At 46.3% G+C, this 24,122-nt stretch overlaps 1 protein-coding gene across 3 annotated transcripts in view; it reads right to left on the minus strand.

Annotated features, from left to right (window-relative positions):
• Positions 1 to 24,122, minus strand: part of LOC134999678 (ferroxidase HEPHL1-like) — a 164,967-nt gene that overhangs the window by 55,173 nt on the left and 85,672 nt on the right. For all 3 annotated transcript variants that reach the window (XM_063951443.1, XM_063951441.1, XM_063951442.1), the window contains 3 exons: positions 10,125 to 10,290; positions 1,804 to 1,943; positions 1,381 to 1,512 (listed from right to left, as the gene is read on the minus strand). In XM_063951443.1, coding sequence (XP_063807513.1) covers positions 1,381 to 1,512; positions 1,804 to 1,943; positions 10,125 to 10,290 — 438 coding nt within the window. The remainder of the gene's footprint in view (positions 1 to 1,380; positions 1,513 to 1,803; positions 1,944 to 10,124; positions 10,291 to 24,122) is intronic.

Here is a 24,122-nt window from a genome sequence, read left to right on the forward strand (position 1 = left end):
AGTAAGTCCTAAGCTTTATCTTCATGGCTTTGGTCTACGCTGTCCGTCAACCGTTCTTTTTTCATATTTGTAAAATGTCACATTCCGTAAGTTAAATACTGACTGATCAGGTCCAGACTGTCTGCTTATTCCTGAACCTCCCTGAATGCCTCATATTTACAACCATTACAAAAAGGAACAGTACAAACAGCAGAGCAATTCACACGTATATACTACGCAGTTGTTCGTATAATTTCTACATGCACTCAGGAGGTTTCTGGAGGTCACCTAGGCTTCCTCAATGCGTCTGTTGTGAACTCAAGTGAATGATGTAAGTAGCCCTTAGGAAAGTGCAACATTAATGAACAGGAGTGACAACACCTGAAGAAGGATACCAGATATCCGAAACGCATTGCACGGAAACAATGCTGCAGACCTGACGGGACCCTGTATCTGATGCCCAAACCCAGTATCCTAAGCCATTTGCAGTGGCATAGCCTACCGCACCACAGAAAGAGGGTGAGAGGTAGAAGGGAATTACCTTGTCCATATTTTGTGTATTTTTGGCATTAACGTTCCGATACATGTATGCCTTTTCATATACTATTGTCTTGTATGTAATAAACTGTCGTTCTGTTTTATATTTCCTGTATTTATGATCTTTATTTTATCCCGTGTCCAACTGGTAAAGAGGTAATCTATACTAAGGTGTACGAGATCATTTGCTCTATGCTTCAGCGCCAACCCACAATCACACTTCTTTGCTTTATGATTGGATATTACATTCCCGTATTATGGAAATCAGCTAACACCTACTAACTTAATATTAACTATGGCCCTCATTCCGAGTTGTTCGCTCGGTATTTTTCATCGCATCGCAATGAAAATCCGCTTAGTACGCATGCGCAATGTTCGCACTGCGACTGCGCCAAGTAACTTTGCTATGTAGAAAGTAATTTTACTCACGGCTTTTTCATCGCTCCGGCGATCGTAATGTGATTGACAGGAAATGGGTGTTACTGGGCGGAAACACGGCGTTTCAGGGGCGTGTGGCTGAAAACGCTACCGTTTCCGGAAAAAACGCAGGAGTGGCCGGAGAAACGGTGGGAGTGCCTGGGCGAACGCTGGGTGTGTTTGTGACGTCAACCAGGAACGACAAGCACTGAACTGATCGCACAGGCAGAGTAAGTCTGAAGCTACTCTGAAACTGCTAAGTAGTTAGTAATCGCAATATTGCGAATACATCGGTCGCAATTTTAAGAAGCTAAGATTCACTCCCAGTAGGCGGCGGCTTAGCGTGTGTAACTCTGCTAAATTCGCCTTGCGACCGATCAACTCGGAATGAGGGCCTATGTTTATTTCTTATTATTACACAATATCGGTATAAATATGGCAACTTACCATCTACATATGGCGCACCCTCTGAATCTTTGCTGAATGACACCCCGTGAGGCATCATGCTGTAGTTCCTGTCAGCCATATTGGAAAACATAACCAAGATGGTGTCTCCCACTTCAGCTTTGATGACTGGGCCTAAACGTAAACATTAACAATAAATCGACGATTTGTTGCAAAGTGAATAAAACATATTTTACTCCAATTAACTTGCATGTGTCATACTTACTGATGTTTTTTTACCTCCCATCCTGGAAATCCTGGGGGAGGTCCAGGGGCATTGTGTTGTAATTTGTATCATCATCTTAAGATGGCTGCCTTCATTACATTTATATTATAAAGGACTATCTGCCTTTTAACCATATGTATTGTACCACTACTCATGTTAATAAATGACGTCAAATATTAAATATAAACAGTGTTTTATACCCAGAATTCCGAGATGTTCCTCGTCTTTAGATGGGTTCTTCTTAGTAGTAAATGATTCATCCGTATACTCTGTGTAACGAGCTTTCATGTAAGATCCACCGATCCTGTCGCTGCTCTTTGTAAAAAAGGCCTCTGAGTTACTGAAAGACAAAACCTTTATGTGAAAATATGTATATAGGAAAGCCAGGAGCATAATTACTTATCCACATATTATTTGACCTCCCTGAACTGTTCTAGAAACATAAAAACAGAGGCGACTTTGGTGAAATTCATGGCCACTTTGTCACCGATGTACTGAACTGTGGCTAATTTTTTTTCCCTCTATCTTTTGTTTGGCAGTATACATTGTGGCTCTAACCTGTGTGCTCAAATTAAAATACTTCACACCACACAGTGATTGTCAGATTTATCTAAAGGTGATAACGTTTATTTATTTTGTCCTATATATGCAGACTAAAGTAACAATGCTAGCCGCTGGCATTGGCTTCACCATTTGCATAATACCTCTTATGGTATAGAGGGGCAGATATATTAACCTGGAGAAGGCATAAGGAAGTGATAAACCAGTGATATGTGCAAGGTGATAAAGGCACCAGCCAATCAGCTCCAATATGTAAATTAACAGGATCTGATTGGCTGCTGCCTTTATCACCTTGCACATACCACGGTTTATCACTTCCTTATGCCTTCTCCAGGTTAATACATCTGCCCCAGAATGCTACCTACCTATGTTGGCTCCCTGGTACTTCCTGCCAGTCAAACTAATTTAACTCAAGGACGCTAGGTTTCAAATGCAGCACATCAAACCTAGTGTCTGACGCTAGCAACCGCAGGAGCGCGCAATCCTGGGTATACAATGAGCAATGTAAGCAATATATCGTTCCAAAACGGCATTTTGGAATTACATCACTCCAGTGTGCACCTAGTTTAAGACAAAGGGGTACATTTACTAAGCAGTGATAAGAGCGGAGAAGTGAGCCAGTGGAGAAGTGCCCATGGCAAAAATCAGCACTGAAGTAACATCTATAATTTGCATACTATAAAATTATACAGAGCTGCTGATTGGGTGATGGGGCAACTTCTCCACTGGCTCACTTCTCCACTCTTATCACTGCTTAGTAAATGTCCCCCTAAGGCCCAGATTGATCAAGCCTTGGAGAGTGATAAATTGCACGGTTATAAAGTACCAACCAATCAGCTCCTCACTATAATTTTTCAAACACAGCCTGTAAGATGGCAGTTAGAAGCTGGTTGGTTGGTACTTTATCACAGTGCTATTTATCACTCTCCAACCCTTGAGCCTAAATAAGATCCTGTAGAACGAACTACACTTCCTTATAGATCCAAATAATCTTTATTGTGGAACTATGTGGGTCATTCCGAGATGATCGCTAGCTGGTTTCGGTCGCTGTGCAGCGATCAGGCAAAAAACCGTCACTTCTGCGCATGCGTATGCGGCGCAATGCGCAAGCGCGTCGTACTATTACAATGAACTATGTAGTTTCACACAAGGTCTAGCGAAGCTTTTCAGTCGCACTGCTGTCCGCAGAGTGATTGACATGAAGTGGGCGTTTCTGGGTGTCAACTGACCGTTTTCAGGGATTGTTCAAAAAAACGCAGGCATGCCAGGAAAAATGCAGGCGTGGCTGGGCGAACGCAGGGCGTGTTTGTGACGTCAAAACAGGAACTGAATAGTCTGAAGTGATCGCAAGCGCTGAGTAGGTCTGAAACTACTCTGAAACTGCACAAAATTATTTTGTAGCCACTCTGCGATCCTTTCGTTCACACTTCTGCTAAGCTAAAATACACCAGTGGGAGGCGGCATAGCGTTTGCACGGCTGCTAAAAACTGCTAGAGAGCGAACAACTCGGAATGACCACCAAAATCCATGATTATTTAATTTTGGCAAACAGACATAGCATAAGGAGCTGAAATTAAAATGTACTAAATTAGGGGTAATACAGATCTGATTGCTGGGCTGCGTTTTTTGCAGCCCTGCGATCAGATAGTAGCCTCCTACAGGGGGAGGGGAAACCGTCTGTGCAGGTGTGCGATCGCTTTTGTAGCAGAGCTGCACAAACATCAGTTTGTGCAGTCTCTGCTCAGGCCAGGACTTATTCTTCCTCTGCGATGTAATCCTGCTGATCGGGGGCCGGAGCTGACGTCAGACACCCTCCCTGAAAACGGCTGAGCTTGCCTGCATTTTTCCGGACACTCCTGTAAAATGCTCAGTTGCCACCCACAAACGGCCTCTTCCTGTCAATCACCTTGCGAACGCCCGTGCGTTCAAAATTTTCACCCCATCCCGTCGCTATACATAGATGCCCGGTGCAGTCATCTGACGCGCCGGTGAATTGTGTTGCATACGCATGCACAATTCAGTTAAGTACAGTGACCAACTGTCAGAATCAGAATCAGCTTTATTGGCCAGGTGTACTCACGTACACTAGGAATTCTTTGTGGTACAATGCATCGCCAAGCAGCAACATGAAGGGGGAATACATAGCATACGAAGGGGGAAGAACATAGCATACATTACACACATTACACGTATGAGTTGACACTGCACATTGCAACTGTACAATAGACTCAACATATTAGACATATTATACACGTAGGACTAAACACAAAGGCTGCTTGGCAGAGCAGCACCGAGGCAGCCATCCGCGGCACCATCTGAAGAAGGTCATACTGAAGAAGGTCGAGTCGGTCTAGAGCGCACCTGCCACTCCAATTCATCCCAAAGGTTCTCAATGGGGATAAGATCAGGACTCTGAGCTGGCCAAGTAATCCGGGTTACCAAAACTTCTGTATACTGTCACCCTGGAAACATGACATCGTTCAGCCTACGATGTTCCCCTTTTCAAACGCGGCTAGCTCCTTCCGGCAAGCCATTTCGTTAGCTAATGATCTAATCGGATTACATACGATATACCGGCTTTCGCACCTCTGTCGGGGGGGGGGAGTGTGGCCTGGCATGCGGGGCGGACTAGCATGTCAGAGTTTGTGATCGTAGATGAGCGTTTTTTTCACACATCTACGATCAGCTCTGAATTAGGCCCTAGGTGCGGTGTGAAATGGGTATGGTCCGATTTCCTAAGGGACCCGGTATTTCAACCCAGGAATAAAGCAGGGTTATTCCTGAGTTATTCCTGGGTGAGGTCTAGTGTGAACGGGTTGCCAGGTTGATGTGCCTCTGCACATATCACCAACCCAGCAATCTGCCGGGTTGGTACCGCCAGTCTGAAAGGGGTCTCAAGTGGGTTACTCCCGGGAAGGACCCGCGTACAAGTCCCGGGTGCGACCTGCGTTAGCGATCTCAAAGCGGTATAAGAAAAGCACAGCTACTGTAAAAGCAACACTAATAGCTGTACACCCAGAACACTGGAAATGGCACGCTGACTTGCTGATCTGTGCTGTCAGTGTGCACTGGGACCACCTTCATCATGGGATACGATGAATCTTATGTATACATTGAGGCGGCAGTGAGCCTGGCTAGGTGAAAATACACAGCAGGTACATAGCAATTATACACGTGGATTTCCCCATGTAGGTTACAGACTCACCAACAGCGACGCTTCTTCCTTCCACGTGTGAAACACTCTTCTCCCCAGCTTACACCTTATTTTCCTATTACAATTACTTTAATTTATTTAATTAATGTTTTCTTGTAAATTTACTGGTTTAGAATAGTAAGGATAAGTGTGAGTCAATAACCACCATCAATATATTTTGTTGCCCCCAACCACCTGAACAACGTTAGTAAAACTGGTAAGATGATTTTCAAATAATTGCTTTACGAAATGCTACGTTACTGTGTATTCCTGGAAATCACTGTAACGCAGCATTTCATATGCAGATACAGCCACAGTCGCATACAGAATATAGGCATGCTAGTTATCATTTTAATCAGCAGAAGCTGCTTGTGCATCCTAGTCACATATCAATGAAAATAAGACACATTTTCTGCAAAAAAAGGTGCCCAACGTTAGCAGAGCTGGATGGGAGCTGGATGGCATATTGAGGCAAGATGTACCGTATGAGGACACATCTGTATCCAAGCAGAGGCAGAGGGCACAATGTTAGCGGCCGTGTGAGTGCTGTGTGTGGGTAGGTTCATTGTGCAATAGTGTTCGGCATATGTGTAAGGGGCATTATCTGTGTTGTGTATAAATGCATTAATAATGTGCAACATATGTGTAAGGGGCATTATGTGTGTCATTGTGTGTATAAGGGCATTAATAAAGGTGTAAGTTGCATTATGTTTATAAGGATATTAATAATGTGTGTAGTATGTGTAAGGGACATTACTGTGTGATAGTATGTGTATAAAGGCATTACTAATGTGTGGCATTATGTGTATAAGGTGCTTGTGTGGCATTATGTGTATAAGGTGCTCTACTGTGTGGCGTAATGTATAGAAAAGACACTACTGTGGTTTAATGTGAATAAAGAGCAATATGGTGTGGTGTAATGTAAATAAGGATCAATTCAGTGTGATGTAATGTGAATAAGGAGCACTACTGTGATTAATAATGTATATAAGTGAAAGTGGTACTACTGTGTGATGTAACGTGAAGAAGGGACACTGTTGCATGATATACTACTGTGTGGCATAATTTGAATTGGGGGTACTATTGTGTGGCCATGCCCCTTCCCAAAAGAACACACCCTTTTTTGGGCTGTGCGCCGAATGTGTTTCACCAAGGGAAATTGGACCAGTGGCGTCTAATCTTTTCTTTCATTTGGGACCCGATTAGAGAGGGTGTTCCTCATAGAATAGATTTTACATCTGAAAGTCATGGGCAGAGGTGCTAAATTGGGGAGAGAAGTGGGTACAAAGTATCCAGGCCCAGATCAAAGGGGTGAGGCCATGCCCCCAAGATGCTATGACCATGCCCCTCTAATCATCAATAGAGGCAATGGGATGAATAGCCACCGCCCCTACACTTGTCCATGATCCCCAAAGTATCAGGCCCATACTTTCTCATGGAAGGCCCTGGTCACAGGGCACCATATACAGACATTACTTGGGATCTGTGACGTGCAGGCAGGGGAGGCAGTGTCATTGTCAGCTGCCATAATCCAATGAAAATAGCAGATTTTTCCACAGATCCGTGCTATAATTTATAACACAGATTAGTGGACAAGCCCACTATCATCATTGGGGTACAGTATGACACTCCACTGCAAATACAGAGGCAGCAACAAGCTCCACCTTCCCTCTGTAAAATAATCAGAAAATGTTTGGAGCGTGAGGCCCCCGTCCCCTTTCTATAAGCACCGACCTCCAAGTCTATGATTCAGGTATTTTATGCCTGAATAAAGTGCATCTGAGAAGTTGAGTTAGAGATCCACCCCTGGGACATGAGAGGTGTAGAGTGGGGACTTTGAAACTGCTAACCTGGGTCCATCTACTCGCCCCACCCCAGGGCACAGTCCTGGGCAGAGGTGTAGGGGTTGGTCTCGAGCCTGCGAACCCTGCATTGTCATCTTCCCAGATGCTGGACAAAGGCACAGTGACACCGTGCCAGCCAGTAGATGGCTGCTGTTCTTGGACACCTGAAGCTCAATTACCATTAAATCATGCATATAGGCATTGTGCAACATCGCCACCTGGCGGCAGATGCTGGAACCACCTGCATTGCCTTCTGAGGAAGAGCAATTAATGTGCTGAAACGCGTTAAGGCCCTGGAAGCAAATGTGATCAGTAGTGGAGCAGTACCCACCTGGATGGCAGGAGTGTCTAGTTAGTCCGCTGGACATTTTCCTGCTTCTGGTAGGGGGACTACCTAGCCATTTACCGCTTGTCTGAGACGGCATATTCTACATTTGATATTTGTTTGCTATACTACTGCTGGGATCCGGGCTCTAGGTCGACAGGGTTTCTAGGTCGACAGGGTCTCTAGGTTGATATATAGATATTTAGTGCTCTATTTTTGAGCATTTGTTTTATTAAAATTTGTCACTGTTTTTTTACAATATTACACTATATTTGTTTTTTCTTTTCTCTCCATATGTACCATAAAACTGAGATTAAGCACCACGAGAGAGAAGTACTATGTTTTGACTCTATTTATTTTAGTTATTCACGGTGTGGCGCTAATGGAGATTACATACTATTACTCTCACTAACATTTCTTTTTTGGGGATATAATGTACCCAGGTGTAATAGACCGCAGGCTGCCTACCTGGTTGCGCTAGGGGGGTGTATCCTGTTACTTTATTCTATGTATGATTGCCTGATTTTTTTACATCGCCTGTAAGATGGACTGTCCTGACAAAAGTGTTTTTTTAAATAAAATGGAAACGTTGACTAAGATTTAGGTGGGCTTGACCAACTTATAATGGAGCTTATAGCATGTCCGGACATTAAGAGCCCGCTAGCGCCTGTATTCCGCTTGTAAAGAAAATATTAAAATAAAGACAGGACACCGAATGTTTCAGTAACTCATTGTACCACACCTTCTCCTGGGGGAGGCAACAGCTTTTAAGATCTTTTGCATGGCTGAAGACCCCAGGACTTCTGACATTTTCACCTGATGCCTGCAGGCCCTTAATGTCAAGACATGCTTGCTGAGACCCGTAAACCATCTACAAAGAAAAGTATTATCCAGAATCCATGAAGCCCCGCAGGGCCGGCTCTACATTAGGCAGCTTTAGGCGGCTATATGTATGTGTGTATATATTTCTAACCTGCCAGCTAGCGTGTATACGTAGGCTGACACGATTCACCCCAGCTCACCTAGAGGCCTCCTGCATCTCCCCTCCAAGAGGTGGTGGTGGTGGTGGTGGGGATTGCAGGTTAGGGGGTTCTAGGGTGCAGAGAGACCTTGCACCGGCACTGAACCCCCGCACCCACTGCCACCAGGGGTGTGGGGAATAGCCCTGGTTGTTGCATGGAAGGGGGGACCCCCTTTTATTTTTGGGATCCCTGCTTTTTGAGGAATTCCAGTCCAGGGCTGACCAGTTTAGGGCTGGTTAATGTGATGGCAAGGGGGGTCCTCACTGTGTGTCCCCCTGCTATGTCACTATCAACCCCGGCTGATACAACATGGTGCTGGTTACTGGTAAATAGGGTTAATCCTATGGTGGTTTATTCCTCTGTTTTCCAATACCAGACCCAGCTGAGATGTCCAGGGCTGGTTACTAATTTTTACGGGGGTGGGGGTTTATTTTCTTTTTAATTAGCCAGTGCCTTCCCAGCCATTGACCGTCACTATTTGGGATGCTGGCATCCAGGTTATCCAGATGGAGCCGCGCTCATCTGAGGCGGCTCCATCGCAAGCGAGCACTCCCAACGATCTGTCCGCCTAGTCACGCCGGGAGTGCATAGAGACAATCTTCCATTCATAGAATAGCAGAGCGTCTCTGTCTGGGTGCGCGCGCCCGGACGGATATGTTCTCCAATTCTTCTAGTGAATGGGGAGCGTCTCAGTCACGGGTGCTGAGTCTTAGGCGCGCCTTGGCACATACGGAGCCACGACTAGCGTGTCTCCATCTGTACACCTTTGTAATAGTCAGTGTGGAGAATCCTTCTACTGTAGAGAATAGGTGTGTACTGGTGGAACATTGAGGCACAGCTATGCTAGACTAAGCATTTTTGCTGTGCTCACTTGAAGGGTTGATACTTCTCCCCTTGCGTGGAGATTATGCTGATTTACGGCCTAGTGGGTAACTCAGACCTGATCGCCGTTGTGCGAATTCGCAAGGCGGCCGATCATCGTTCGACTGCGCATGCGTATGGATCATAGTGCGTATGCGTGAGGCCAAACTGCGAAATAGATCCTCTGTCTTTTTTGATCGCTAGGCAAACGCAAGTTGATTGACAGGAAGCGGACGTTTGTTGGTGGTAACTGCCCGTTTTCTGGGAGTGTCAGTAAAAATGCAGGCGTTGCCAAGCGTTTTCACGGAGGGTGTGTGACGTCAGCTCCAGACTTGCACGGGGCAGGTATTCACTCTGTCTGGGCGGCGACTATCTGATCGCAAACCTCTGCAAATTCGCACCATCAGAACATAATAGACTGACAGGATACATCGTCCTCTTCTGTGCTCTTATTGGTGACGAGCAGTAAGTGCTATCATTTAATGGGTAGATAGTGGCTGTGATTCTCATCAGGAGAGAGGGGTTCACTATGATTTACCGGCGGTCAAAATCCCGACAACCGGTAAATTAACCGCATCTCGGAGGGAGAGAGGATGGCTGCTGCCCAGGCAGCACTAGGGCTATATCACTGTATGACATTTCAGTCACTAGGGCTGTAACATTTGGTAGCAGATAGTGTTTAGTACGTATAAAACATTGTAATATCTGGCATTACCTCCCTGGAGTGTCTAAAGCCTGGTTAGTGAATTTGTCAACGTTCCCTGGTGCATAATTCCACACGGTCTTCTCTGCAGCAATAAAGTATTTTCTCACAGATTCAGGTTTCAAAATGGCGGGAGACTTTCCACAGGCACCAACATTGTACAAGCCCATCATTCCAGCTATAAATGTAAGAAACAAAAGGAGACACTATAAAACACATTCTTTATACATATTGAGAATAATATATATATAAAAATGGATGTGTGTGTGTGTGTGTGTGTGTGTGCGCGTGTGTATGTATGCATAACTCTGGAATGCCTGGAGCAATTTACCCCAAACTTGGTACACATATTACTTACAATCTGGGAAAAAATACTGCGGGGGTAAGACACCCCTAGCACCCATAGGGGTGGGGGTGGTAAGGGGGTGACATGTAAAAATCCATAGCGTTCGGGGTCACGGTGATGAATAGTGACACTCCTGATGCCGTTTAAGTCCAAGTTCTGCCCCCATCAGCATGGGGGGTGAGAAGGGGTGAAAAATAAAATGTCCAAAATGACCGACAGTAGTGTCAAATCCATCGTTTCCAGGGTCGCTAAGCTGATCGCATTTTGAAAATTGTTATGTTCCTTAGACTGTCCGTTAACATATAGGCTATGTATCTTCACGCTAATTCTTTTAGGGGTTGGGTAGTGAACTTAAACTTGAAGATGGGCGCAATGAAAATAGCCTTATTGCGTTAAGAATTCCAAGTGGGCGAAGCCGCGGGCAAAAAGCTATAGTATATAAAACTGCTAAAAAAAGATCTGTATAATAATAATGTGTACATTTCAAGATAAAATACACAAAACAATTAAAAACATTACAAATGTAAACATGAGATTAGTTAGATACAAATCTATAAATGAATAGCAGAAGGACAATTTTAAGAGTGACATATTTATATGATGCTGTTGTCTGGGCGGGGTTTTACATCATATACCAAATTAAAGGTCTTGGTCTGTAGATTTGCAGAACAATATTGGCGTTGTAATTAGTTGTGCATAACTCAGGGGCAGGGCCGGTGACAGGGACATACACAGGGTGAGTGGCAGATATACATGGGGTGACAGGGATATACACAGGGTGACAGTGGCAGATATACACGGGGTGACAGAGACCTAAACAGGGTGACAGTGGCAGATATACACGGGGTGAAAGGGACATACACAGGGTGACAGTGGCAGATATACACAGGGTGAAAGGGACATACATGGGGTGACAGTAGCACATATACACGGGGGTGACAGGGACATATACAGGGTGACAGAGGGGCATAGACAGGGTGACAGTGGCACATATACATGGGGTGACAGGGATATATACAGGGTGACAGAGGGGCATAGATAGGGTGACAGTGGGTTATGCACTCGGGGTGACAGGGAGACATATTCACAGAACATAGGACAGTGGGTCATGCACAGAGTGGCAATGCTGTATAAATCCTCCTCCCCCACTGTACCCCAAATGAGATCATATAGTATGCCCACTATGCCCACAGCTTAATATAATACAACAGCTTAATTCTTACGTTCTTCACTGTATTTCTCCTTTCAACTTTTTCCTCTGATCTTCTACTGTACTTTTTTCCGTGCCATGCAGCTCCTCTTGCACAGTGGCTCCTCATCATCTGTGCAGCAGCTGGGTACAGAACAGCTACAGAGGGAGGGAGGAAAGCCGGGCAGACAGTCCCAGGCCAGCGCACGCAGAATGGCTGATGGCGTCAGATGCGGCAAGCACTGTGCAACACCCCCACGTCATGGTGTGTGTTGCCGCCGACAGTACGGCCCAATGTGCGGTGGAAAGGTCATTGGAAGAAGACGCTACAGACTCTGCTGAGCATGCTCAGCTTCTTCCGTCTCACCTCCTAAGGCTATCACCGAGGTGCTCCCTAAAGCAACTGCGGTGCAGCCCAAGTAGTTTGGCAGGCGGTTTTTTCACTGGGGGGGGGGATGTGCCAGGGCCCCTCAGAAGCACGAGGCCCCCCCCTATTCCAGGGCCTGCTAATAGGCGCAGTGTGGAGTAAGGGGCACGGGGAGGAGGAGAGAGACTGGAGATTGCAAGGCGCACTTCACTGTTCACGCTGCGCAGCCGGCAGTAACAGTGGACAGAAAGCAGCAGGGTAGCAGAGTGGGGAGAGCGCCTCTCCTGGCCGGCGCCTCCCTGCTTTGCATACCCTTGCTGAGTGGGTAGCGCCGGTAGTCATGGGCAAAGTGATTCACTGAACTGAGTTGAGACACATGACTCAGTTCAGTGAAGTGTCTCGAGTCAGTGTCTCGGCACATGAGTCATGACTCATTTGTAGTGGAATGTATTGCAGAGACTGCACATGAATCAGTGAGTTGCCAGTGCTGGCAGATCAGTGCTGGACTCATGGAGGGAGTTATTCAGCTGCAGTGATTGTGCAGTGTATCTGGGGGAGGCAGCTGCTTATGCACTGATTGTTAATAATATATTAACATAGATTCAGTGTTATGTTGATATATTATTAATAAGCACTTATTGCATACTAGTTACAGAATATGCACATTACTTCTGGCTGAGGAGAGAAAGCTTAACAGCCATGAAACACATCATTCAGTCTGTCACTAAACCAAATAAAAACATTTTTTTTTTACTTTGCATACTTTGCTAATTGGATGATTTTAGGTGGGCTTGGATTTATTATATTATCCACTATCTAGCCTCCAGGGAGTTTGCCACCCACAATCACATTGAGCAGGAACAGTGAGCTGAGAACACTGTACCACAGGGGCTCCACCTCCTGCAGGCTTATGCTGCATGAATCAGATCCATCCACTGAGTCACTGAGTCTACACAGTGTACAACTGTCTCCCTCACTGGCAGACTCAGGATGAATCATGATTCATGACATGACTCAGGCACAGCAGCACAGCACTCACTGACTGGTGAGTCGTGACTGCTCCCTCCCCCCTCCCACTGGGTGTCACCTGGTATAGCCTCGCCCTCTGGCCAATCACAGCTAAAGACACACAGCAGAACACACTGACTGAAGGACACACTGAGTTTCCTCCCTCTGGCTGAGAGAGGCTGCTGCTGCAGCTGTCTCCACTCATTAAACAGTGAGTGACTCGAATCATTCACACTTCCTGATAATTCGAGTCACTGTGTTGAGACCATACTTGCCTACCTGACCCTCTCCATGAGGGAGAAAATGCTCTGTTCCTGGACTTTCCTGGTAATGTATGATTGCCATCACCTGTGGTGAGTTAGTTAAGTGATAAGAAAGGTGTTTCACCTCAGGTGATGGCAATCATACATTACCAGGAAAGCCCAGGAACAGAGCATTTTCTCTAAACGTCCTAGTGGATGCTGGGAACTCCGTAAGGACCATGGGGAATAGCGGCTCCGCAGGAGACTGGGCACAAAAAAGAAAGCTTTAGGACTACCTGGTGTGCACTGGCTCCTCCCCCCATGACCCTCCTCCAAGCCTCAGTTAGATTTTTGTGCCCGACCGAGCTGGGTGCAATCTAAGGGCTCTCCTGAGCTTCTTAGAAAAAGTTAGTTTTAGGTTTTTTATTTTCAGTGAGACCTGCTGGCAACAGGCTCACTGCATCGAGGGACTAAGGGGAGAAGAAGCGAACCTGCCTGCTTGCAGCCAGCTTGGGCTTCTTAGGCTACTGGACACCATTAGCTCCAGAGGGACCGAACACAGGCCCAGCCTCGGAGTCCGGTCCCAGAGCCGCGCCGCCGGCCCCCTTACAGAGCCAGAAGCAAGAAGAGGTCCGGAAAATCGGCGGCAGAAGACATCAGTCTTCACCAAGGTAGCGCACAGCACTGCAGCTATGCGCCATTGCTCCTCATGCACACCACACACTCCGGTCACTGATGGGTGCAGGGCGCTGGGGGGGGGGTAAACACCTTGGCTGGCAAAAATACATCACATATAACCCCCAGGACTATATGGATGTATATTAACCCCTGCCAGATTCCAGAAAAAAGCGGGAGAAAAGTCCGCCGAGAAGGGGGCGGAGCCTATCTCCTCAGCACACTGGCGCCATTTTCCCTCACAGCTCCGTTGGAGGGAAGCTCCCTGGCTCTCCCCTGCAGTTAATACACTACAGAAAGGGTTAAAAAGAGAGGGGGGGGGGGGCACAATTTAGGCGCAGTATACAAATATATGCAGCTATAAGGGAAAACACTTTTTTATAGGTGCTATCCCTGTGATATATAGCGCCCTGGTGTGTGCTGGCATACTCTCCCTCTGTCTCCCCAAAGGGCTTTGTGGGGTCCTATCCTCTATCAGAGCATTCCCTGTGTGTGTGCTGTGTGTCGGTACGGCTGTGTCGACAGGTATGTGGAGGATAATGAGGTGGAGGCGGAGCGAATGCCTGTAAATATGTTGTCACCCCCTGCGGGGTCGACACCGGGGTGGTTGAACTTATGGAAGGATTATGTGAAAGTGTCAACTCCTTACATAAAAGGTCGACGACACGGAACAGCCGGCTACTCAGCTTGTGCCTGTTCCAGCGTCTCAAATGTCATGGGGGGCTTTAAAATCGCCCGCTACCTCAAATAACAGACACAGATGTCGACACGGATACTGACTCCAGTGTCGACATCGATGAGACTGGTGTACCCTCCAAATAGGTCCACCCGTTACAGGATTGAGGCAATGAAAAATGTATTACACATTTATGATGATACCCCAGGTACCACATAAAAGGGTATTGTGTTTGGTGAGAGAAAACTATTAGTAGTTTTTCCTGCATCTGAGAAATTAAATGAGGTGTGTGAGGAAGAGTGGTCTTCCCCCGGTAAGAAATTGATAATTTCTACAACGGTTATTGGCAGCGTACCCTTTCCCGCCAAAGGATAGGTCACGCGGGGAAACACCCTATAGGGTAGATACAGCGCTTACACGCTTATCAGAAAAGGTGGCACTACCGTCTCCGGATACGGCCGCCCTGAAGGAACCTGCTGATAGAAAGCAGGAGTTTACCCTATAAGATATGGTCACACACTAGGGCATTATATTGCGACCAGCCGTTGCTTCGGCATGGAAGTGCAGTGCTCCCGCTGCGTGGTCAGATTCCCTGTCGGAAAATAACTATGGATAGGGACAATATTTTGCTGAAAATAGAGCATATAAAAGACGTGGTCTTATACATGCGTGATGCTCAGAGGGATATTTGCCGGCTGGCATCAAAAATAAGCGCTAGGTCCATTGCCGCCAGACGGGGTTATGGACTTGACAATGGTCAGGCGATGCCGACTCGAATCGGCACATGGAAGTTGCCCTATAAGGGGGTAAAACTGTTTGGGGATAGTTTTTCAGACCTCGTTTCCACAGCTACTGCTGGGAAATCGATTTTTTTGCCACAGGCTACCCCACAACAAAGGAAAGCACCGTATCATCAAGTACAGTCCTTTCGGCCCCAGAAAAGCAAGAGGGCTAGAGGCTCATCCTTTCTGCCGAGAGGCAAAGGTAGAGGAAAAAAGCTGCAACACACAGCTAGTTCCCAAGAGCAGAAGTCCTCCCTGCGTCCGGTAGGTCCACAGCATGGTGCTGGGGCTGCTCAGGCGGACCCGGGTACGGTGGGGGCCCGTCTCAGATATTTCAGCGGACAGTGGGCTCTCTCACATGGATCCCTGGGTCCTTCAAGCAGGATCTCAGGGGTACAGGCTGGAGTTCGAGACGTTCTTCCCCCCGCCGTTTCCTAAAATCTGCCTTACCGGCACCTCCCTCTGCCAGGGAGACGGTGTTGGTGGATATTCAACACTATAATCACAACAAGTGATTGTCAAGGTACCCCTCCTTCAGCAAGGAAGGGGTTACTATTCCACAGTGGTTGTGGTACCGAAACGGTTCGGTGAGACCCATCTTGAAATTAAAATACTTAAACTTTTATATCAGAAGATTCAAGTTCAAGATGGAATCGCTCAGGGCGGTTATTACGAGCCTGGACGAGGGGGATTACAGGGTCTCCCTGGACATCAAGGATGCGTACCTGCATGTCCCCATTTACCCCCCTCACCAGGAGTACCTCAGATATGTGGTACAGGACTGTCACTATCAGTTCCAGACGCGGCCGTTGGAGTTGTCCACGGCACCGAAGGTCTTTACCTAGGTAATGGCCGAAGTGACGATACTCCTTCGCAAGAAGAAAGTTTTTATTTTCCCGTACTTGGACGATCTCCTGATAAAGGCGAGGTCCAAAGAACAGTTGGTAGTGGGGGTAGCAGAAGTGCTACAACAGCACGACTGAATTCTCAATATTCCAAAGTCACAGCTGGTCCCGACGACACGTCTTTTGTTCCTGGGAATGTTTCTGAACGCAGACCAGAAAAGAGTGTTTCTTCCAGTGGAAAAAGCCGAGGAGTTGTCATCTCTAGTCAGAGACATCCTAAAACCAGGACAGGTGTCGGTACATCAATGCACACGAGTCCTGGGAAAAATGGTAGCTTCGTACGAAGCATAATTCCATTCGGAAGACTCCACGCAAGGACGTTCCAGTGGGACCTGTGGGACTAATGGTCCGGGTCCCATCTACAGATACAACAGCGGATAACCCTGTCAGCAAGAAACAGGGTGTAGCTGCTGTGGTGGCTGCAGAGGGCTCATCTACTAGAGGGCCGCAGATTCGGAATACAGGACTGGGTCCTGGTGACCACGGATGCCAGCCTTCGGGGCTGGGGTGCAGTCACACAGGGAAGAAATTTCCAAGGAGATTTCGCTTTACATAAATATTCTGCAGTTAAGGGCCATTTACAATACCCTAAGCCAAGCAAGGCCCCTGCTTCAGAACCAGCCGGTACTGATCCAATCAGACGACATCACGGCGGTCGCCCATGTAAACAGACAGGGCGGCACAAGAAGCAGGATGGCGATGGCAGAAGCCACAAGGATTCTCCGATGGGCGACCTACACCCAGGAGAATGGGGACTTCATCCAGAAGTTTTCCAAATGCGGGTAAACCGTTGGGAATGACCACGGGTGGACATGATGGCGTCCCGCCTCAACAAGAAGTTGAAAAGATATGGCGCCAGGTCAAGGGACCCTCAGGCGATCGCTGGGGACGCTCTAGTGACACCATGGGTGTACCAGTCGGTTTATGTGTCTCCTCCTCTACCTCTCATACCCAAGGTACTGAGAATAATAAGAAGGCGAGGAGTGAAATCCATACTCGGGGTTCCGGATTGGCCATGAAGAGCTTGGTACCCGGAACTTCAAGAGATGCTGGCAGAGGACCCTTGGCCTCTGCCGCTCAGACAAGACCTGCTGCAGCAGGGACCCTGTCTGTTCCAAGACTTACCGCGGCTGCGTTTGACGGCATGGCGGTAGAACACCGGATCCTAAAGGAAAAGGGTATTCCGAAGGAAGTCATCCCTACCCTGATCATAGCCAGGAAGGATGTCACCGCAAGACATTATCGCCGCGTTTGGCGAAGATTTGTTGCTTGGTGGGAGGCCATGAAGGCCCCGACGGAGGAATTTCAACTATGTCGATTCCTGCACTTCCTGCAAGCAGGGGTGACGTTTGGGCCTCAAATTGGGGTCCATCAAGGTCCAGATTTCGGCTCTGTCGAATTTCTTCCAGAAAGAACTGGCTTCACTGCCTGAAGTTCAGACTTTGGTTAAAGGAGTACTACATATTCAGCCTCCTTTTTGTGCCTCCTGTGGCACTTTTTGGATCTCAACGTGGTGTTGGATTTCCTAAAGTCGCATGGGTAGAGCCACTTAAAATCATGGAGCTAAAGTATCTCCCGTGGAAAGTGGTCATGCTGTTGGCCTTGGCCTTGGCCAGGCGTGTGTCAGAATTGGCGGCTTTGACATGTAAAAGGTCTTATCTGATTTTCTATATGGATAGGGCAGAGTTGAGGACTCGTCCTCAGTTTCTCCCGAAGGTGGTCTCAGGTTTTCACTTGAACCAACCTATTGTGGTGCCTGCGGCTACTGGGGACTTGGAGGATTCCAAGTTGCTGGACGTAGTCAGGGCCCTGAAAATTTTATTTTTCCAGGACGGCTGGAGTCAGGAAAACTGACTCGCTGTTTATCCTGATGGCACCCAACAAGCTGGGTGCTCCTGCTTCTAAGCAGTCTATTGCGCGCTGGATTTGTAGCACTATTCAGCTGGCGCATTCTGCGGTAGGATTACCGCAGCCTAAATCAATAAAAGCCCATTCCACAAGGACGGTGGGCTCATCTTGGGCGGCTGCCCGAGGGGTCTCGGCTTTACAACTTTGCCGAGCAGCTACTTGGTCAGGGGCAAACACGTTTGCAAAATTCTATGAATTTGATACCCTGGCTGAGGAGGACCTGGAGTTCTCTCATTCGGTGCTGTAGAGTCATCCGCACTCTCCCGCCCGTTTGGGAGCTTTGGTATAATCCCCATGGTCCTTACGGAGTTCCCAGCATCCACTAGGAGTCAGAGAAAATAAGAATTTACTTACCGATAATTCTATTTCTCGTAGTCCGTAGTGGATGCTGGGCGCCCATCCCAAGTGCGGATTGTCTGCAATACTTGTACATAGTTATTGTTAACTAATCGGGTTCTTGTTGTGAGCCATCTATTCAGAGGCTCCTCTGTTATCATGCTGTTAACTGGGTTTCATATTACAAGTTGTACGGTGTGATTGGTGTGGCTGGTATGAGTCTTACCCGGGATTCAAAATCCTTCCTTATTGTGTACGCTCGTCCGGGCACAGTATTCTAACTGAGGCTTGGAGGAGGGTCATGGGGGGAGGAGCCAGTGCACACCAGGTAGTCCTAAAGCTTTCTTTTTTGTGCCCAGTCTCCTGCGGAGCCGCTATTCCCCATGGTCCTTACGGAGTTCCCAGCATCCACTACGGACTACGAGAAATAGAATTATCGGTAAGTAAATTCTTATTTTCTCCCTCATGGAGAGGGTCAGGTAGGCAAGTATGGTTGAGACAGTGAGTCAGTAGCCATCTCTAAGCGCCGGCACTGCTCAGGGGATATCTGCTACAGTATATCTACTGCCCAACACAACTGATAAATACGTTTTTTTTTATTTACTGTAAATCATTTGAAACTGCTGCTTCATAACAATTATGTGGCCAGAAAGCTTGATAAAAGAAATCTACTGTAATAAATGATGCAATAGTTATGTAACACTTAACATCCGTAAACATTAACTCCACCACATCACACATTTATAACCATAACTCACACAGGTTGGTTGTATACCAGCAGGTTAGCTATTGCAAATAGCCTGGGGCATAATCTGAGTTTCAGGAAAACTAAAGAAAATGTGTACAGCACTGTACGCTAATGTCTTCCACGCATATATATCTGCGTTTTATATTAATTTGCTATGTTTTACTTTCATTTGAATGATTATGTAATTAATACTATTTATGACAAGGTGAAAATCTGGGACAATAGCTCCACAGTTCCAGGAAATGTTCCCCAGTTGCATAATATCAGCAAGACACTACGGGGTCTATTCATGAAGCAGTGAAAAGAGTGAGCCTGTGGAGAAGTTGCCCATGGCAACCAATCAGCTGCTCTGCATAGTTTTATAGTATGCAAATTATATAACATCAATTCTGAGTGGTTGCCATGGGCAACTTCTCCACTATCTCACTTCTCCGCACTTTTCACTGCATCATGAATAGACCCCATTGTGTCTTGCTGATATTATGCAACTGGGGAACATTTCCTGGAACCGTGGAGCTAATGTCCGAGACATTAATTTCAACAGTTTATTCACTTAATTAAAAACATTTAACTCAAGCAAAAACAACCTTTCACCTACAGTACAGGAAGAACGCTTAATTGGTTACGGGTCTGTTAATAAAAGGGAGATAATATCTGGGGAATGAGCTTGATACTGTTTTCTATATTTAACACGTTTAACTTTTTTTTTTAAACTTCCAGCACTCTGCGCCCCTGAGAACTAGCACCCGCAGACCATCCCTCTTCTTAATAAGAACTGTCAGGATTGTCCAAAGGGGGAAATCTCTGTACACATCTAAAAAACAGCCCAGCATCCGTCTAGGGGGAACTATCCTCTATACTGTATGGGGGAAACACTTATGCCCCCTACACATTTGGCGATCTGCCCCCGAGCTGCCTGATGGCGGATACAGCCGATGGGCGACGCGGTGGCGGGGGCAGTGACGGGGGGAGTGAAGTTTCTTCACTCCCCCCGTCACCCGGCTCCATAGACTGCTAATGGCATGCTAATATGGACGAGATTGTCCATCACGATGAACAAGCGAGGGGTCGCACATCGTTCATCATTGGTGCATACACATTGAACGACATGAACGAGTTCTCGTTCATTAATGAACGAGAACGTTCATATCGTTCAGTTAGATCTTCAAGTGTGGAGGGCCCAATACAAATATAGGTACTTTGCTTAGGTCTGTAAGATATTCTAAACTGTATACAAGAAAATAAAAGTAGAAGATAATGACACCATTATAATGTTGACTTTTAATATAACATACGTGTTCTGTATTGCTGCGGGCTGTACATTTGCCTGAACACAACACTCCCAATCCATTGCTGAGGTTGGAGAGATTTAACGATCATTAAGCTTGCATCACATAGGGGACAGTTTTCATCATTAGTGGGGGATACTTATCACCGGAACAATTCAGCATTGTTCCAATGTGGAAAAACAAAACAAAGGTGTTGGATTTTAGAAACACAAAATCAAAGGTGTTGGATTTTAGGAAGGGTGACGCTGCAAAAATGGGGAGATGTTTAAGAGATTCATTGGCGGATTGGAGGAACTTGAAAGGAGTGCAGGAGAGATGGGAAAAATGAAAAAGTGCAATACTAAGGGCAACAGACCTTTGTATCAAAAGCCGGGTTAGGAAAAGCACCAGGCAAAGGAAGCCAATGTGGTTCACAAAAGAGGTATCAACTAGTGTAAAATTAAAAAAGATGGCCTTTTGGAAACACAAACAAGACTCAAAATAATAACGACAAAGAGGTGTATCTTGCCAGACGGAAGGAGACTAAGAAAGTGATCAGGTGTGCAAAGGCAGAAGCTGAGGAGAAAATGGTCCAGTCAGTAGATAACAGGGGCAAAGCTTGTTTAAGTATATAAGTGAAAGGAGAAAATCAAATGGAGGAATAATAAGACTTAAGACAGAGAGTGAGAATTTGGTGGAAGGAGACAAGGCAATAGCAGATCATCTAAATAATTATTTTTGCTCAGAAGGAGAGGGGAATGGGCCACAATGAAAATATGTGCTGGTAGCACAATTAACAGAATTGTTCAACCAGTCACTAGATACAGGTACAATTCCAGAGGACTGGAAAAGAGCAACTGTAGTTCCACTGCACAAAAGTGGAAGTCAGGAAAAAGCAAGTAACTAGTACAGACCAGTTAGCCTTACATCAGTAGTAGGGAAAGTAATGGCAAAATTATTAAAATAAATAACTTTAATAAAATAATTTACAGGATCCAAAACAGCATGGATTTACAGGTGGGAGATCATGCCATACAAATCTTATCGACTTTTTTGTCTCCATGATGAAAATAATAGATCAAGGGCGGGCTGTAGATGTAACATACCTAGACTTTAGTAAGGCATTTCACACTGTCCCACATAGCAGACTGCTAAATAAACCTTAAAGCATGGAATTGACTATAAAACAGTTAAATGGATAAGAACCTGGTTGCCGGATAGGAAACAGATTAAATGGAGTGTGATATATGGCAGGGAATGTTACCAGTTGAGTACTTCAGGGACCTGTATTTGGACCAGTTCTTTTTAAAATCCTTGTTGGTGACATTGCAAGTAGTATCAAAGTGAAAGTATACCTTTTTACAGATGATACAAATATATGCAACCAGGGCCGGCAACAGAAATCTTTGGGCCCGGTACAGTGATATCTCTGAGGCCCCCTCAGATATATATATACACACAGAAACTGAGCGGCGACAACGCAATAGCACAGAACTTTTCCGTCTTTTGGGAGTGTAGTCGGTGTGTAGATAGAGTTCCGCACTATTCTGAGCTGTGCGTACGGGGAAAGGAAGCCTGTATCAGACAGATATCTTGCCTCTAGCAGGGATCAGGTGCAAGTGCCGACACTAATGGTGACGGTAGCGGCTGTGGATGGAAAAAAACGGTGGAGCGGCGTCCTGCTTGAAGCCTCACAGACTTCTGATAATCACTCCATTGCGAACAAACATAAATTAGACCCTCTATACAAAGCGTAGTAACTGTGACATCATTTAGCACGACAAGTTATCACATACCATACTGTATGCCACTATGTGGAGCATTTATAGGTAAGGGGTGATATAAACTGTAGTTGTGAGTCAGAATGCTGACATCCACGTTCACCAGAAGAACAAGATAAAACTAAATATAGATAAGACATAAGCTGAACTGATTTATGATGACTAATGCGGTCATTAGTATCTGACACGTTTGTCGATAATGGTCATTCCCATCCTCCACCCCCTCCCACCCCACTCCCAATCACTACTCAGCAGGTAACACACACTGCGACTATTCCTACTTACAGGATGACTAGGCAGCGAGTATCAGTCCTTTTAAAATAGTTTCCATGGTAACGATACAGCTGAGCTGGTAGATCCCAGCATGTCCCTGTGGACCTTGTAACTCTGCAATCCGCCTCATGTCACGTTAACTGGACTTTAATGATCATTTACATCTTTAACACTTCTCCTCAATGATCAAACTGTATATTTCACAAAATCAAATAAGGATATATGAAAACAATTGCATCTAAGAGGCTTTTATTGTGCAGTGGCTCAATAGTGAATGACTTGGACCACTCCATGGCGGGACGATAATGCATCCAGCGCCTTTCCTTCCCCTTGTACATGTGATATTACGATGTCAAGACAAAGCATTTTCGCCACTAGGACAAAGCAGAAACTGGGAGCCCGGAACGTTCTAGGTATGTGCCAAGAGGCTCTATAAGCTGCCTTCACAGGAACCCTGCAAGCCAAATACAGGTGCCATGGGGCAACAATGATGTCATCCCCTCAGCCCTCTACCCTGGGCAGCAGAACACCCCTAGTTATGGCCCTTCTCTAGGGGCATTCATCTGAACATAGGACCGTCCCTGGAAAACTAGTCATTGCTAGCATTTGCCGATGGTCCATATACCGTATGATGACAGTCGCCGACGCTAACCAATTACTTGTTATCAGGGCCCCTGGGAGGGGTACGGTGGGTACCCGGGCCTGGACTTATTTTATTTATTACCAGTTATTAATTTATATAGCACCCGCATATTCTTCAGTGGAGCTTACAATCTATTTTCCCTTCCACATGAACACGCCCAAAGGCACTTATTCCGAGTTGATCACTCGGTAGCTACTTTTTGCAGCCGTACAAACTCATAGTCGCCGTCCACGGGGGAGTGTATTTTCGCTTTGCAAGTGTGCGAACGCCTGTGCAGCCGGGCGGTACGGAAAAGTTTTTTGCATATTCTGAGTAGGTCTGAACTTACTCAGCCCTTGCGATCACTTCAGCCTGTCCGGTCCCGGAATTGACGTCAGACACCCGCCCTGCAAACGCCTGGACATGCCTGCGTTTTCCCTACCACTCCCAGAAAATGGTCAGTTGACACCCATAAACGCCCTCTTCCTGTCAATCTCCTTGCGATCGGTTGTGCGAATGGATTCGTCGCTAGAAGCGTTGCGCAGCAACAATGCTGTTTGTACCCGTACGACGCACGTGTGCATTGCGGTGCAAACGCATGCTCAGTTTTGCCATTTTTTTTAACTGATCGCTGCGCTGCAGAAATTTGCAGCGAGCGATCAACTCAGAATGACCCCCAATATCTCCGTCAGTAAGCGTATGGCTGATCTCGCACATGTGCAGCCATCAATTTATTTGTTTGGCGCATGTGCATTATGCTGAAATCCGCAAGATCCGAGCGGGTACGTCTAAATGAGGCCCGTAATGTGGATCTCATAATGAAATGCAGAAAAGGTGAGTAATTTCTAGAGAGCACAGTACTTTCCTGTATAAAGGATCTCAGT

This window comes from Pseudophryne corroboree, chromosome 2 (genome assembly GCF_028390025.1).
Source record: "Pseudophryne corroboree isolate aPseCor3 chromosome 2, aPseCor3.hap2, whole genome shotgun sequence".
NCBI lineage: Eukaryota > Metazoa > Chordata > Amphibia > Anura > Myobatrachidae > Pseudophryne > Pseudophryne corroboree.